We start from the raw sequence: 16,970 nt of genomic DNA, 5'->3' as shown, positions 1-16,970 counted from the left end.
CCCCAATCAATCAGTGGTATTTATATCATCATCAATCATCATCAATCGCATTTATTGAGCGCTTACTGTGTCCAGAGCACTGTACTAAGCGCTTGGGAAGTACAAGTTGGCAACATATAGAGACAGTCCCTACTTAACAGTGGGCTCACAGTCTAGAAGCGGGAAGCATTCAAAGAATGCTTACTATGTGCAGAGCACTGTACTGAGTGCTTGGGAAGTCCAATCCAACAGAATTCACTGTAAGCCAGCTGTTGGGTAGGGACCGGCTCTATATGTTGCCAACTTGTACTTCCCAAGCGCTTAGTACAGTGCTCTGCACACAGTAATTGCTCAATGAATATGATTGAATGAATGAATAATGAGCTTATAGCACTTGGGAGAGTACAATACAACAACAGACACATTCCTGCCCGCAACAAGCTCACAGACATTAATATAATTAAGTGGATAAATAAATAGAAAAATGGATGGATTTTTGGAAAACAAAGGTCTTTTTGGGCGGGGGGGGGGGGCGGTGTTGGCATCCCTTTGGCTTCCTCAGTGACAGGAAGATGGGTCACCCTCCTTGCCACATCCAGAAAGCATGTAATCAAGGGTGGAAAAGGGAGAACAGAGGCCCAGCGAAGGACCAGAACCCAGGTCTCCAAGGCAGTGTTTCAATCTTTCAGCCTGTGGGCTCTGTTTTTGCCAAACCAACTGGAGAGGCCAGCAGGGTGAAGGAAGTACCCGGAAAGGTACAAGGGACTCCAAGCTGCCGGCCATATTTGAGAAGCAGCATGCCTTAGTGGAAAGAGCACCGGCTTGTGAGTCAGAGGTCATGGGTTCTAACCCCGGCTCCCCCACATGTCTGCCGTGTGTCCTTGGGTAAGTCACTTAACTTCTCTGAGCCTCAGTTACCTCATCTGTAAAATGGGGATTAAGACTATGAGCCCCACGTGGGACAACATGATCATCTTGTATCCCCCCAGTGCTTAAACAGTGCTTTACACATATTAAGTGCTTAACAAATGCCATCATTGTTATTATTATTATCAAAGGTGACTGACCTGAAGCGAGCTGTGGTGTCTCTCTTCTCTACGTGGGAGCAATGTACATATCCATAAAATATTTTAATGTCTACCTCCCCCTCCAGACCGTAAGCTCTTTCATTCATTCATTCATTCCATCGTATTTATTGAGTGCTTACTGTGTGCAGAGCACTGTACTAAGCGCTTGGAAAGTACAATAGAGCAATAAAGAAAGACAGTCCCTGCCCACAAGGGGCTCACAGGGAACATGCCTAACAACTCCGTTATACTACACTCTCCCAAGTCCTTAGTACAGTGCTGTGCACACAGTTAGCACTCAAATATGGTCGATTGAGGTGGGATTGTGGTGGAAGAGGAGTGAGAATAGTGGGGAGCCTGCTAGGTTGCCGTCGGGAGCAACGGCGATTTACCTCTCTTATAGATATGGTAGGCTATACTTTCTGGATTTTGGGAAAACCAAGTTTTTGGAGGTTTTTTCCGCCGATGTATGGAACCAAACCTCCAAGCGGCCAAGTGGGTGGTTGGAGAAACTTCTCAGGTTCACTGGATCGCAGAGGATTCCTACGGCGGGTAGTTCACACAAATGGCCACAGGGTGGCAGCAGAAACAGTGTAAACCTGTAAGGGTTTTGAATGGGAATCTGCCCTGGAGGAGGAGTATTTTGGAGGGAAACGAAGGGGTTTTCCCTTTTCCCTTTTTCTTTTGCTGGTCACAACGAGCTTACAGTCTAGAGGGAGAGACAGACACTTATATAAATAAATAAATTACAGATACGTACATAAGTGCTCTAGGACTGGGAAGGGGAAAGAAGAGAGCAAGTCGGGGCGATGCAGAAGGGAATGGGAGAAGTGGAAAAGTGGGGCTTAGGCTGGGAAGGCCTCTTGGAAGCAATGCACCCTCAATAAGGCTTTGAAGAGGGGGAAAGTAATTGTCGGATTTCAGGAAGGTGGAAGTTCCAGGCCAGAGGCAGGACGTGGGCTAGGGGTCAGTTGTGAGATAGGCGAGATGGAGGGACAGTGAGAAAGTTGGCATTAGAGGAGAAAAGTGTGCAGGAGAGTAGCAAGATGAGGTAGGAGGGGACAAGGTGATGGAGTGCTTTAAAGTGAATGGTGAGGAGTTTTTGTTTGATGTGGAGGTGGTTGTACAACCACTGGAGTTTTTTTTAAGGAGCATGGTGACAGTCCTGAACATTTTTGTAGAAAAATGACCTCAGCAGCAGAGTGAAGTATGGACTGGAGTGAGGAGAGACAGGAGACTGGGAGGCCAGCAAAGAGGCTGCTGCAGTAATACAGCCGGGATAGGATGAGTGATTGTATTTATGTGGTAACGATTTGGATGGAGAGGAAAAGTCTGATTTTAGCAATGTTGTGAAGGTGGGACTGACAGGATTTAGTGATGGATAGAACATGTGGGATGAATGAGAGGGAGAGGTCAAGGATGATGCCAAGTTTATAGCGATGGGAAAGTAAGGGGGAAGACAGAGTTTGTGTGGGAAGATCAGGAATTCTGTTTTGGACATGTTAAACTTGAGGTGACAGGAGGATATCCAAGTAGAGATGTCTTGAAGGCAGGAGGAGATGTGAGCCTGGAGAGAGATCAGGTCTGTATTTGGGTACCATCCACATAGAGGTGGTAGTTGAAGCCATGGGAGTGAATGAGTTCTCCGAGGGAGTGGGTGGAGATGGAGAATAGAAGGAGACCCAGACCTGAACCTTGAGGGACCCCCACAGTTAGTTGATGGGAGGCAGAGGAGGAGCTGGTGAAGGAGACTGAGAATAAGAGAGATAAGAGGAGAACCAGGAGAGGTCAGAGTCAATGAAACCAAGGTCGGGTGACATTTCCAGGAGAAGGGGGCTGTTGGCAGTGTCAAAGGCAGATGAGAGGTCAAGGAGAATTAGGATGGAGTAGAGGCCATTGGATTTGACAAGAAGGAGATCATCGGTGACCTTTGAGAGGGCGGTTTCTGTGGAGTGAAAGGGGTGGAAGCCAGATTGAAGGGGGTCAAGGAGGGAACTGGAGGAGAGGAAGTGGAGATACTGGGTGTAGACAACTCACTCAAGGAGTCTGGAGAGGAATGGTAGGAGAGAGATGGGGCGATAACTGGTGGGAGCCGTGGGGTCAAGGGAGGGTTTTTAAATTATTAATAATAATTATTAATTATGATGGTATTTGTTAAGCACTTACTATGTGCCAAGCACTGTTCTAATCACTGAGGTAGGTACCAGGTTGCCCCACGTGGGACTCACAGTCTTAATCCCCATTTTCCAGATGAGGTAACTGAGGCATAAAAAGTTAAATGGCTTGCCCAAGGTCACACAGCAGACAAGGGGCAGAGGCGGGATTAGAACCCACATCCTCTGACTCCCAAGCCTGTGCTCTTTCCACTAAGCCATGCTGCTTCTTGGGCATGTTTGGAAGCTGGGGAAGAAGCCACTGGAGAGCGAACAGTTGACGATGGCAGTTAAGGAGGGAAGGGGTGAAAATTTTGATAAGATGTCAAGGAATGGGGTCATAGGCCAGTTAAGTGACGCATCCAAAGTCACCCTGCAAGTATCCAAAGATACCTGTTGTATCCCTGGGCTAGGTGTCCTGTGGGATAGCTGTAACCTAGGGCCTCCCAATATAGGCCTGAGGCAGCGAGTATTAACGTCAGTCACAGTTAGGAGCTGAGTCTTCAGGCTGAGGAAACATCCCTGCCCAGAAGCTCTAAGGGCACCTTTGCAGCAAGGCCCTCAGACTGCACCTCCTACCAAGAGGTTATCAGGCAGTGGGGCGGCTGCCCGCTCAGTGCGGAGGCTGAGGGGAGAGCTTCTAGCCTGCTCTAGCTCTGACACCTGTTTCCCAGCAAAATAATAATAATAATAATAATGGCATTTATTAAGCACTTACTATGTTCAAAGCACTGTTCTAAGCACTGGGGAGGTTACAAGGTGATCAGGTTGTCCCACAGTGGGGCTCACAGTCTTAAGCCCCATTTTACAGATGAGGTAACTGAGGCACAGGGAAGTTAAGTGACTTGCCCAAAGTCACACAGTGCTGGGGAGGTTACAAGGTGATCAGGATGTTCCACAAGAGGCTCACAGTCTTAATCCCCATTTTACAAATGAGGTAACTGAGGCACAGGGAAGTGAAGTGACTTGCCCAAAGTCACATAGCTGACAATTGGTGGAGCCAGGATTAGAACCCATGACCTTTAACTCCAAAGCTTGGGAGTCACGCTGCTTCTCCAAGTGTTCACTCTGTCTCCCTGCCTTACCACTTGCCTCATAAGATTTCCTAAGCACAGGCCTAGGCCTCTGGCTAGAGTAAATGCTTAACAAAAACACATCCATTATGATCAGTGTTATTATTAGCAGCAGTAGGAGTAATAGTTACAGTGGTAATAGTAGTAGCATTATCATTGACCCGCCAAACCCTTAGACCCCCACATGGCTATCTGTGGGCAGGGAATGTGTCTGTTTATTATTATATTATACTCTCCCACACCCTTATTACAGTGCATTGCACACAGTCAGCACTCAATAAATGAATGAGGCCAACTTCTGGAGAAGCAGGGAGACCGTCGAGTGTTCTGTTCTCCCTCAGCCTCAAGCAAAGACTCCTTAGCCTTGGCTTCAAGACTCTACCGGCCCTCTCTTACCCTCTGCCGACCCCCCAACCTCACCACCCCTGCTGGCCCCCCTCTCCCCTCCCCACCACTGACCTTCCCTATATTTGGCCCCTCTCGCCTCTGCTGGCCCTCCCCCTCCTCCACAAACCCTCCCCTTCCTCCCCTGGCCCTTGTTTGTTTGTTTGCTTATGGGATTTGTTGAGCGATGACTATGTGCCAGGCACTGTACTAAGCGCTGGGAGTGATACGAGCTAATCAGGTTGGACACACTCTCCCAGTCTTCACACCCCTTTTACAGATGAGGTAGCTGAGGCCCAGAGAAGTGAAGCGACTTGCCCAAGGTCACACAATGGCTTTATCCACTAGGCCACGCTGCTTCTCCTAGCCCCTTCCCCCTTCCGCTGGCCCTCCCCACCCCTGGTCCTCTCCCACTGACCGACCCTTTCTCCCCCCTCCTCCAGCCCTCCACACTGCTGGCCCTCCCCTCTGGGCTGACCCTCCCCCACTTCACGACCCTCCCTGCCACTGGCCCACCCCCACTTCTGCTGACCCTCCCCGACTCCGTGGGCTCTCTCCACCGTACCTCTCAGCTCTCCTCACTTACTACTCCCAGGTTCACACTCTTCACTCCTCCAGAGTCAATCCCCAGAAAACAGTGCTTTGCACATAGTAAGTGCTTAACAAATACCACCATTATTATTATTATCTTGCTCACATCTCATCCACCTCTGACCCTGTGCCCCCATATCTGCCAGATATGTCCTCCTCATCTATAAGGCCCTCCTAAAATGTGTTTTTATTTATTTATTCATTTATTTCTTTTTTATTTAGCACCCACTTGGGGCAGTGCGAAGTCCAGAATAATGAAATGATCCATTTCCTGCCCACAAGGAGCTTACATTCAAACAGGGGTGACAAAGATATTTACAAGTAGAGAGGTCAAAAATAAATATAGCAGTCATAACAATGGTATTTATTAAGTACTTACTAGATGCTAAATGGTGTAGATACAATGTAAGCCAATCAGACATAATACCTGACTCACATGGGGCTCACAGTCTAAAGGGGAGGGAGAACAGATATGTAATCTACATTTTGCAGATGAGGACACTGAGGTCCAGAGAAGTTAAGTGACTTGCCCAAGGTCACACGGCAGGCAAGTGACAGAGCCAGGATTAGAATGCAGGTTTCCTGGTTCTTTTCCACTAGGTCACGCTACTTGTCCACAAAACTCCACCTCCTTTACAGCCTTTCCTTGACCAATTACGCACACCCAGAATGTTTGAGGAAGTATTCAGATTTCAGGCACTGCTAGAGTGTTTTCCTGGTTTGGGGGCTCAGCGCTGGAGGAGGAGTAGGAAAACCCCTGAGCACCCCACTTACACCAGAGCTTTTCTGCTTCCCTTCCTCGTCAGCGTGGAGTGTAGCACAATGTCTGAGCTATGGAAATTGGCAGCAAGGACCACAGCAGAGCAAGACAAGTTGCCAAATATTTTATAATGGGCAGAAAAGCATAGGTTGTAACCTCCTTAAGGGCAGGGACTGTGTCTACTTACCCTTTGTACTCTTCTAAGCACTTAGTACAGTAGAACACAGTAAGAGCTGAGGGATCCCAAACCATAGCTGTAATGTATTTTAATATCCTTCTCCCCTACTAGACTATAAACTCCTTGAGAGCAGGGATTGTGTCTACCAATTCTATTGTATTGTCCTTGGTCTAGGTTTTAGAACAGTGCTCTGCACATAGTAAGCTCCCAATATATACCATTGATTGATTGATACTTCCAGAAAAGATAATGCCACCACTGTATTCACTCAGAGAAGAGCACTGCCATTCCTCCTTGTCTTGGCCAGTGATAAGCACAGCCCCAGCCCTCCCCTGCCCACTGGGAGAGCAGAAGGAAACTCAGTCCCTCTGGCCCTGCAGCATGTCTGTTGCTCTTTGCCAGTCCCAGTGATTTCCACATTGATTTCCTCCTTCCATCCGGTGAAGGGGCTGTCTTCTTTTTATTTTTTTACATGGGACATCTGGGGCGCAGAGAGGGTTAGGGGATGTGATGGAGAGAGGGAGGGAGAGATGGTGGGACAACTTCACCCAGCATCCATGACTGACGAAATCTCCCCCTCCTAGAACACTATCGCTGGTCCACCCAGCCCAGGGCTCCATCTCCAACAGTGGCCCCAGGAACTGCAGGACTCTAAGCTCCTGGAAGGCAAGAGTTATGTCTACCAATGCTACTGTAGTCTCTCAAGTGCTTAGAACAGTACTCTGCACACAGTAAGTGCTCAATAAATACCACTGATTGCTTGATTGAATGAATCATGTGATGGGTGTCCTATTGGACTATCTTTACTCAACGGGGTCTCCATTTGAGCATCCCACCTCTGTGAGATTAGGGGGCTATGGCAAAATAGGGTGCCCCCAATCCAAAGCAGGATGAAGGACAGGGATCCTGCCCTGCTCCCCTGCTCCCAATACAGAGCAGCAGCACAGCAAGCCTGAGCTGCTCCTGGAATCAGAAATGAAAGGACCATTTTCCTCCTCTGTCCCATCTTTTGGCTCAGGTCAGCTTGTGGTGCCTCTCCCAGGCTGTCCCATAGTGGCCAGCACCCAGAGCTTGCCTGGAGTTCCCCTTCACACACACACCCCACCCCCGCCCCACCCAGACACACACACCCCCGATCCCTCCCACCTCTTCCTGAGTCGTGCCTTCTGGGACTCATAGTTGTCTGAGGGAAAAGTGCTTCTGCAGGAACCTGCTCCAACCTCTACATTTGGGGAACTCGTGATTTGGGGGAGGAGTCGAAGCTGTGAGCTCCCTTCCGCCTTCCCCGGCCCCAAATGATAAGTAGGAATGAAAATCCTGGTGGGGCCTCAAGGCTTCTGTTGGAGTTAAACAATCCTTCTCTTCAGTGGGGTCCTGGAAGGTCTTGTCAGGCTCTGCTTCCTCCTGGGTCAGTGTCTGGCTCCCCCCAGGTCAGGCTTCAGGCCCCATAGATTCTGTGGGGTGAGACTCTGGCTCCCACGCAGTCAGGTTCCAGCTCCCCTCAGGTTAGGCTCTGGCTCCCTTACAGTCAGATTCCAGCTCTACCGGAGTCCAGCTCCAGCTCCCAACAGGTCGGACTCCGGCTTCCAAGCAGTCAGGCTCCGGTTCCCCTCGGGTCAGGCTCTGACTCCCCCTGGGCCAGGCACTGGCTCACCCCTGGTGAGGGTCCAGCTCCCCCAGGTCCGGTTCTGGTTCTGACCCCTGGGCAGGCCTGCAGTGGCTTGGGGTAGTCAGTGCCCAGAGCTTTTCACAGGGTGCAGTTGAGGCGAGTCATGGTGGATGCCTGCTTCGTCCACTGCCCTGGGGGTGGACATAGGCCCAGGATCTCTTCAGGGGGGAAGGGGTTCCAGAGCCCCCGGGGCTGAGCACATGGTCATAGCCCACCTGAAGCCCTCAGAGGGCCGTGTAGTTGCAGGATAAGGTCTCCACAGCAACGCCGGCCACATCCGCATACAGGGAGGGAACCACCAACTCCGGCACCTGCAGGACGGCCTTGTCATCGGCATCACTAGCAGCGGCTTCCAGGCGCCGGCGGAGGTCTGCGGGCGCAGGTCGGCCCTCCTCTCTCCAACGCCAGCACGACTTCATGAGGCTGTACCTGAGGCAGGGAAGGGGGCGGGGGGACAGGGAGGGGTGGTCGCTCAGTGGCTTCGCAGAAATCTCATCCCCGCAGCTCTCCGCCCCTCTTCAGACCCCTCTTCTTTCCCTCGGAGCGGGTGGGCTCCCTAGTCCCTTGGGATTGTTTCCTCTCCCCACTTAACAACAATAAAAATAATAATAATAATTGTGGTTGTTAAGTGTTTCCCATGTGCCACTGTACCTCGTTCTTGCTTGTCCCGCCATCGACCCCCGGCCCACGTCAACCCCCGGGCCTGGAATGCCCTCCCTCTGCACATCCGCCAAGCTAGCTCTCTTCCTCCCTTCAAGGCCCTACTGAGAACTCACCTCCTCCAGGAGGCCTTCCCAGACTGAGCCCCTTCCTTCCTCTCCCCCTCTTCCCCCTCTCCATCCCCCCCATCTTACCTCCTTCCCTTCCCCACAGCACCTGTATATATGTTTGTACATATTTATTACTCTATTTATTTATTTATTTATTTATTTTACTTGTACATATCTATTCTATTTATTTTATTTTGTTAGTATGTTTGGTTTTGTCTCCCCCTTTTAGACTGTGAGCCCACTGTTGGGTAGGGACTGTCTCTATATGTTGCCAATTTGTACTTCCCAAGCGCTTAGTACAGTGCTCTGCACACAGTATGCGCTCAATAAATATGATTGATGATGATGATGATGCGCCAACACTGTACTAAGTGCTGGGATAGATACAAGATAATCAGGTTGGACATGGTTCCTGTCCCACACAGGGCTCATAGTTTTAATCCCCATTTTACAGAGGCACAGGGAAGTAAAGAGACTTGCCCACAGTCACACAACAGACAAGTGGCGGAGCCAGGATTAGAACACAGGTCCTTCTGACTCAAAGGCCCATGCTCTTTCCACTAGGCCACACTGCTTCTCCACTCCACCCGCCACTGCACACCCAGGGCTCCCTTCCAGGCAGGGGCTCTGTCCATCCATGTCCACTGCTCCACCACCTCTGCTTCTTCAAAACCCTCCTCAAGCCTATGTGTCTAGCGGGCTTTCCCTCCCATCCGGTCTCACGAGGTCTGGGGCCTTGGCCCAACCCCACCCCAGACAAGCCCGATTTTCAGTGGGGAAGGAATGCAGGCAGAGGGGAGTGGGACTGAGCCTCAGGGTGCAGCTCAGAAGCGGGGCACTCACATAGTGGGGGTACAGCTGGCAGGCCTCTGCATGATCTGCTTCCTCTGGAGGTGCTGCAGGATGTTGGCAGGAGGGACCTCAGGGTACGGTGGGGCGCCTGAAGGGGAAGGGAAGACTGAGGGCCTCTGGGGGTGGAAATATACCCAGGAAAACCCTACTCCCCCCCCCCCCCCCCCCAACACAGCCGCATCCCCAATCCTGGACCTGGCTCTCGGCAAAGGGAAATGATAAAGAAAAGCTGGAGTACCACCTGCTGACCCGCTCCATAAATCGCATGGAAAAATAGAAAAGAGCAGAAATTCTGATGGGAAAACTTGGCGATAAATAATGCCAATTGCCATGGGCGTCGAGAACGATCAAGGGCGGAGGCCTCCATCCTGATGGAGGCCAAATCAGAACCCCGAGGCCTGGGCGGGCCCCCTTGGGAATTATTTCTAGAGTTTCTTCTCACTCTGGGTTCATTCTCTGAAGACGTCCACTCCTGTCCCCATCCCCACCCAGGTTGAGTTCCTTGAGGGCAGGGGCTCTATCTGTTACTTCAGGTCACGTTTTCCCCTGAACCTATCAATCAATCAATGAATCGATGTCATTTAATAATTATGCTATTTGTTTAGCACTTACTGTGCAAGTCTATCAGGTCGGACACAGTCCCCATCCCACATGGGGCTCACCGTCTAGATAGATGGGGGTAGGATTTAATCCCCATTTTGGAGATTAGGAAACTGAGACACAGAGTAGTTAAGTGACTTGTCCAGGGTCATACAGAAGAAATAACAAACAAAAGCAGCTCAATAGCCCAACAGCATCGACAGCCCAGCCTCCCATTACCCTCTGCCTAGAAGCAGCATGGCTTAGTGGATAGAGCACAGGCCTTGGAGTCAGGAAGATCTGGGTGAAAATGCCTGCTCCCCAGCTTGTCTGCTGTGTGACCTTGGGCGAGCCATTTCATTTCTCTGTGCCTCAGTTCCCTCAGCTGAAAAATGGGGAGCAAGATTATGAGTCCTATGTAGGATAGGCACTGTGCCCAACCCAATTTGTTTGTATCTGCCCCAGCACTTAGAACAGTGCCTGACACATAGTAAGTGCTTCACAAATGCCACAGTTATTATTACTATTATTATTACTCCCACCTCCCTACTATCCAACTTAGTCAGTGTCAACCCAACCCCTGCTTCTCAAGGAGTTTTGGGGAAGTGGGGTCATGACTTTTTACAGTGTTACACGAGCCTATAAGCTCCCACACTTGACTCTAAACTGCTGGTGGGCAATCATGTCTAACAACTCTGTTACACTGTACCCAACTAGCACTTAACACAGTGCTGTGCATACAGTAAACAATAAATACCATTCAGGAAAAGGCAACTAGGGGAGTGGGAGGGGTGATTTTTAAGGGGACTAAAAATCCAGGATGTTCTCGCTCTGGGCATGGATTGTCAGGAAGCAATTTAGGTTTTTATGCCTCACAAATATTTCCACCTGTGTCTTGGGCAGGGTGGGGCTGCCAATCCTGAACAGAACTTCTGGACTTGAGGACTAAGAGGTTTTATGTTGCTCTACCACACAAACCCAAACTCCCATGTTTGATTATGTTTCTCATCCCTACTCAGTGGCCCTCTTCTTCTCCTTCCCTGAAGAAGACATCCATACAGACTACAGAGACACAAAACGTGTGTGCCTGAGTGCTTATAAGGGCCGATGTGTTGAGGAAACTGTGTTGTAAAGTGTTCAGTGAGTGTATTTCTTTGGAGACATGGTCCGCTTCCTTCTTCTTTTTTATTGTTATAGTTATGGTATTTGTTAAGTACTTACCACAAGTTAATCAGGTTGGACACAGTCCCTGTCCCACATGGGGCTCACAATCTAAGTAGGAGGGAGTAGAATTTAATCCTCACTTAACTGTTGAGGAAACTGAGGCACAGAGAAGTTAAGTGACTTGCCCAAGGTCCCACGGCAGGCAGAGTCAGGATTAGAATCCAGGTCCTCTGACTCCCAGTCCCATTCTTTTTCCACTAGGCCATGCTGCTTCTCATGCTGCTGTTTTCTGAACTGCTGTTTTTTTATTGCTGTTTCTGAATTGCTGTTTCTGAATTCTGAATCGCTGTTTCTGCAGCATGCTTCTCATTGCTGCTGTTTTCTACACTCACTCCCTTGGTGAACTCATTCACTCCCACAGCTTCAACTATCATGTCTACGCTGATGACACCAAAATCTACATCTCTGCCCCTGCTCTCTCTCCCTCCCTCCAGGCTCATATCTCCTCCTGCCTTCAGGACATCTCCATCTGGATATCTGCCCGCCATCTAAAACTCAACATGTCCGAGACTGAACTCCTTATCTTCCCTGCCAAACCCTGCCCTCTCCCTGACTTTTCCATCACTGTTGACGGCACTACCATCCTTCCCATCTCACAAGCCTGCAACCTTGGTGTCATCCTCGACTCCGCTCTCTCGTTCACCCCTCACATCCAATCCGTCACCAAATCCTGCTGGTCTCACCTCCACAACATTGCCAAGATCCGCCCTTTCCTCTCCATCCAAACCGCTACCCTTCTCGTTCAATCTCTCATCCTATCCTGACTGGATTACTGCATCAGTCTCCTCTCTGATCTCCCATCCTTCTGTCTCTCCCCACTTCAATCTATACTTCACGCTGCTGCCCGGATCATCTTTGTGCAGAAACGCTCTGGGCATGTTACTCCCCTCCTTAAAAATCTCCAGTGGCTACAAATCAACCTACACATTAGGCAGAAACTCCTCACTCTCGGCTTCAAGGCTTCCCATCACCTTGCCCCCTCCTACCTCACCTCCCTTCTTTCCTTCTACAGCCCAGCCCGCACCCTCCGCTCCTTTGCCGCTAACCTCCTTACTGTGCCTCGTTCTCGCCTGTCCAGCCGTCGACCCCAGGCCCACAGCCTCCCCTTGGCCTGCAATGCCCTCCCTCTGCACATCCGCCAAGCTAGCTCTCTTCCTCCCTTCAAAGCCCTACTGAGAGCTCACCTCCTCCAGGAGGCCTTCCCAGACTGAGCCCCCTCCTTCTTCTCCTCCTCCTCCCCCTCCCCCTCCCCCCGCCTTACCTTCTTCCCCTCCCCACAGCACCTATATATATAAATGTATATATGTTTGTACATATTTATTACTCTATTTATTTATTTTACTTATACATATTTATTCTATTTATTTTATTTGGTTTATATGTTTTGTTTTGTTTTGTTGTCTGTCTCCCCCTTCTAGACTGTGAGCCTGCTGTTGGGTAGGGACCATCTCTATATGTTGCCAACTTGTACTTCCCAAGTGCTTAGTACAGTGCTCTGCACACAGTAAGCGCTCAATAAATACAACTGAATGAATGAATGAATGAACTGGATTCCCTGCACCTCTACTGAGAAACTATCAGCTCTTGTCAAAGACCCCAAATGATGGCTTTTAAGTCACAGATTATTAGTTCCCTTTCCCTCTTCTTCTCCAGATTCCATAACCCAAATGCCTCAAACTCCCCAAGGAGGTATAGGCGGGGAAAGGATGTTGGAGAGGGCGAAAGCAATGGCCAGTAAGGCCATGCTGATGGACAACTGAGCTGCTTTTTTTGTTATTTTGGTCTCTTTGAAACCTGTCCCCCTTTGGGTCACTGCCCCCACCTATAATCCCGGCCCCCAAGATGGAAACTCAACCCTTATGACTATTGCCAACCTACACCAGGGTCCCAGGTACACCAGGCCCCATGGAGGGTGGGAGGACGTGAGCCTCTGACATAAATTCCCTGAACCCTCCCCCAGCCATAGCCCGCCTAGTCTGGTCCAGCACTTAGAATGGTGCTTGACCCATAGCAAATACTTAAGAAGCAGTGTGGCTCAGTGGAAAGAGCACAGGCTTGGGAGTCAGAGATCGTGGGTTCTAATCCCAGCTCTGCCACTTAGCTGGGTGACAACTTCTCTGTGCCTCAGTTCCTCATCTGTAAAACGGGGATTAAGACCATGAGCCCCACGTAGGACAACCGGATTTCCTTATATCTACCCCAGAGCTTAGAACGTGCTTGACACATAGTAAGCGCTTAACAAATACCACCACCATCATCAGCAAATACGATAAAAAGGAGGGGTGGAGGGTGTCATAAAAACTTAGTCAAAATGTGAACTAACATCTACTGCTGTTGCCCAACATTACCTGTCAAAATCAACTCTACCTCCTCCCGCCCACCCACCTCTTCTGATTGAGCAGCAAGGCCTGGGGAGGGGGAAAATAATTCAGCCACGAAAAAGAGGGGCAATACCAAGCCCCTGAGCATTCCCCTTCCCTTTCCCTCTCCAGACCAGTGTGCCCTTGATAAGTCCTGTTAGCCAACCCAGTCCCACAGCCAACCGTAGCGACGGGCCCAAGCCAATCAACCACCACGCATGTGATTAAAGGGGATCAAATCCTGACAGAGGTCATCGGAAAAGCACAGTTCCAAAACACAACCATTGACAAGAGATGCAGGCCTCTCTTTCTCCTCTGGAAACAAAAAAACACCTTTCCCGATCCCATTCCTCGGCCCTTCCTGAGACCAGGCCAGAGGGACTGTATCCCCGAGGGCAGGGACTGTGTCAAAAAACATGCCTCTCCTCCTCATACTCAAGCACCAAGCACACATTCCCCCAGAGCGATGCCCCCAAAAGCTAGCTGCCCTAGGCCAGGACCGTGGCCAGAAGTTGAGTAAGCGACTCACTCATTTATTGAGCACTTACTCTGAGCTAAGCACTTGGGAGAGCGCACTACAGTAAGCAGACACAATCCCTGCCCTCAAGGGTCTTGCAATCTAGATCCCAAAATAAGTAATAATAATAATAATTGTGGTATTTGTTACGTTCTTACTATGTACTAAGCACCGGCATAGATCAGGTCCCATGTGGGGCTCCCAGTCTAAGTAGAAGGGAGAAAAAGGTATTGAATCCCCATTTTGCAGATGAGGGAACTGGGGCACAGAAAAGTGATTCACCCAAGGTCATACAGAAGGTCAGTAGCGGAGCCGGGGTTAGAACCCAGGTCCTCTGACTCCCAAGCCTGTGCTCTTTCAACTAGATTGTGCTGTTTCTTTTTGACTGTAAGCTTCTTATGGGAAGGGATCATGCCTACCAAAAGCATTGCACTCTCTCAAGTCTCAGTACAGTGCTCTGCACCATGGATTGACTGATTGCTAAAAGCAACTACATGGGACAGAGAGTATGACTCAATTAGGTGCTCGATTCAGTGCTCAATCCATCCGGTGGCCTGGAAGATATCCCCGTGCCCACGAGCTCGGTCCAGACCTGGACCAGGCCTCCCCCGGCCCTGACTCCCCCCAGAGGACCCCACTTACCGAGGGTGACCATCTCGTACAGCAGGATGCCGAAAGACCAGCTGCAAAGCAAAGCAGACCCTGCTCAGCCTCCTCCTTCCACTCCCACCCTGAACCCTCAGAGGCCAATGGGGGAGAAGCAAGGAGAGCAGGAGGACGAGGAGCCAGAGGGGAAGGGGGCCAAGAAGGGCCTGGCCACGGACATCTCCAACAGGGCCTGAGCTGGGCATTCTAAAAGGACATGATGCCAAGAGAGTATTACCCTCAATACAACAGGGCATTAAAGGCATCCAGAAGGCATCTGCCGCCCCTGGGGCATCCCACGCAGGTGGTCCTCCTCACCACAGCATGCTCTAAATTGGGAAACCCGTGGGACTGCAGTCCTGAGATGCCCCATTCAGGCCCGGGACTGCCCTGGGCCCAGCAGGGCTCTGAGCCCTCGTTGCGGAGAGGGTGTGGGAAGAGGGAAGGGGTCCTGGGGAGCAAGCAGAGCCTACACGTCAGCCCGGATGCCTGCTGGCTTCCCAAGGAGCCGCTCGGGAGCCAGCCACTTGAGGGGCACGGCGCGGCTGGAGGCCACAGCCCCGCGGGCGTGCACCTCATAGGCCAGCCCCAGCCCGCACAGCTTGGCGCTCAGGTCACTCTGGAGCAGGACGTTTCTGGCCGCCAGGTCCCCGTGGAAGAGCCGCTTGCTCTGCAGGTACTCCTGCCAGACACAGAGCACAGGGGGCACATGCAGTTCAGGGGTTCAGGCCGCCGCGGTGTCTCGGGGAACTGGGGGAGAGACCCTCCCCCATCCCTGGCTCCTGCCCCACTCTCCAGTAAACACCATCAGAAGCAGAGGCCTAGTGGATAGAGCACGGGCCCGGGAGTCAGAAGGACCTGGGTTCTAATCCCGGCTCCACCAGTTGTCATTTCTCTGGGCCTCAGTTACCTCGTCTGAAAAAAGGGGATTAAAACTCTGAGTCTCATGTCTGACAGGAACTGTGTCCAACCCAATTATCTAGTATCTACCCTAGTGCTTAGAACAGTGAGAAGCAGCATGGCTCAGTGGAAGAAGCACAAGCTTGGGAGTCAGAGGTCATGGGTTCAAATTCCGGGTCCGCCAATTGTCAGCTGTGTGACTTGGGCAAGTCACTTAACTTCTCTGGGCCTCAGTTACCTCATCTGTAAAATGGGGACTAAGACTGTGAGCTCCACGTGGGACAACCTGATCACCTTGTATCGTCCCCAGTGCTTAGAACAGTGCTTTGCACGTAGTAAGTGCTTAATAAATGCCATCGTTATTATTAACAGTGCCTGGCACATAGTAAGCACTTAGATACCACAATTACTGTCACCATTGGAGTATTTGCTGAGAGTTTACTAGGTTCCAAGGACTGAGATAGATACACGAGAATGAGGACGGACACCGTACCTCTCCCACATGGGGCTCACAGTCTGATGAGGAGTGAGAACAGATACTGAATCCCCATTTTACAGATGAGGAAATGGAAACCAGAGAATTGAGGTGACTTGGCCAAGCGGAGGAGCTGGGATTAGAATCTGGGTCTCCAACTCCCAGGCCTGTGCCTTTGCAACTGGGCCATGCTGCTTCCACGTGGGGCCCCAAGCAGCGCTACATCAGTGACTAAAGCATAGAAGGGTTGGGGAGACTGGGCTGGAAAACTCAGACTGGAGAAGGTTGAAGGACTTGAAAAATCTAGTGGGGGTACTCTGAGAGGGACTAAGATCCAACTACAACGGGAGGGATTCAAGTGAGGTGAGAAGCTCCGTGGCTTAGTGTAAAGAGCACACCATGCCAACAAGTCTAAACACCATGCCAACCTCGTTCACTTCAAGTTTCTCCTTTCCTGCCTTAACTCAGCCCTCTCTTCTGCCAGACAAAACTATTTCTCCTCCCTTATTGACACCCATGCCCATCACCCCCTCCAACTCTTCCGTACATTCAACTCCCTTCTCAGGCGCCCGGTTCCTCCCCCTCCTCCTTCCCTCACCCCCAATGATCTGGCCTCCTACTTCATTAACAAAATTAAATCCATCAGGTCCTACCTCCCCAAAGTCACTTCCTCCCCCTTCTCCAACCCCCCGGCTCTCAACACCCTCTGCTACTCTCCCATCCTTCCCTGCAGTATCCTCAGAGGAGCTCTCTTCCCTGCTCTCAAGTGCTACTTCGGCCACCTGTGCTTCTGA

At 50.7% G+C, this 16,970-nt stretch overlaps 1 protein-coding gene across 1 annotated transcript in view; it reads right to left on the bottom strand.

The window, feature by feature from the left end:
* Nucleotides 1–7,954: 7,954 nt before the first annotated feature.
* STYK1 (serine/threonine/tyrosine kinase 1) overlaps nucleotides 7,955–16,970 on the bottom strand; it is a 28,043-nt gene continuing 19,027 nt past the window's right edge. Inside the window, exons 10-13 of the mRNA XM_038758816.1 lie at nucleotides 15,275–15,483; nucleotides 14,799–14,839; nucleotides 9,468–9,564; nucleotides 7,955–8,283 (exon numbers count right to left, since the gene is read on the bottom strand). Coding sequence (XP_038614744.1) covers nucleotides 8,079–8,283; nucleotides 9,468–9,564; nucleotides 14,799–14,839; nucleotides 15,275–15,483 — 552 coding nt within the window. The 3' untranslated portion in view covers nucleotides 7,955–8,078. The remainder of the gene's footprint in view (nucleotides 8,284–9,467; nucleotides 9,565–14,798; nucleotides 14,840–15,274; nucleotides 15,484–16,970) is intronic.

This window comes from Tachyglossus aculeatus, chromosome 17, assembly GCF_015852505.1.
Source record: "Tachyglossus aculeatus isolate mTacAcu1 chromosome 17, mTacAcu1.pri, whole genome shotgun sequence".
Classification (NCBI taxonomy): domain Eukaryota; kingdom Metazoa; phylum Chordata; class Mammalia; order Monotremata; family Tachyglossidae; genus Tachyglossus; species Tachyglossus aculeatus.
This window is presented reverse-complemented; position numbering and strand designations above follow the sequence as displayed.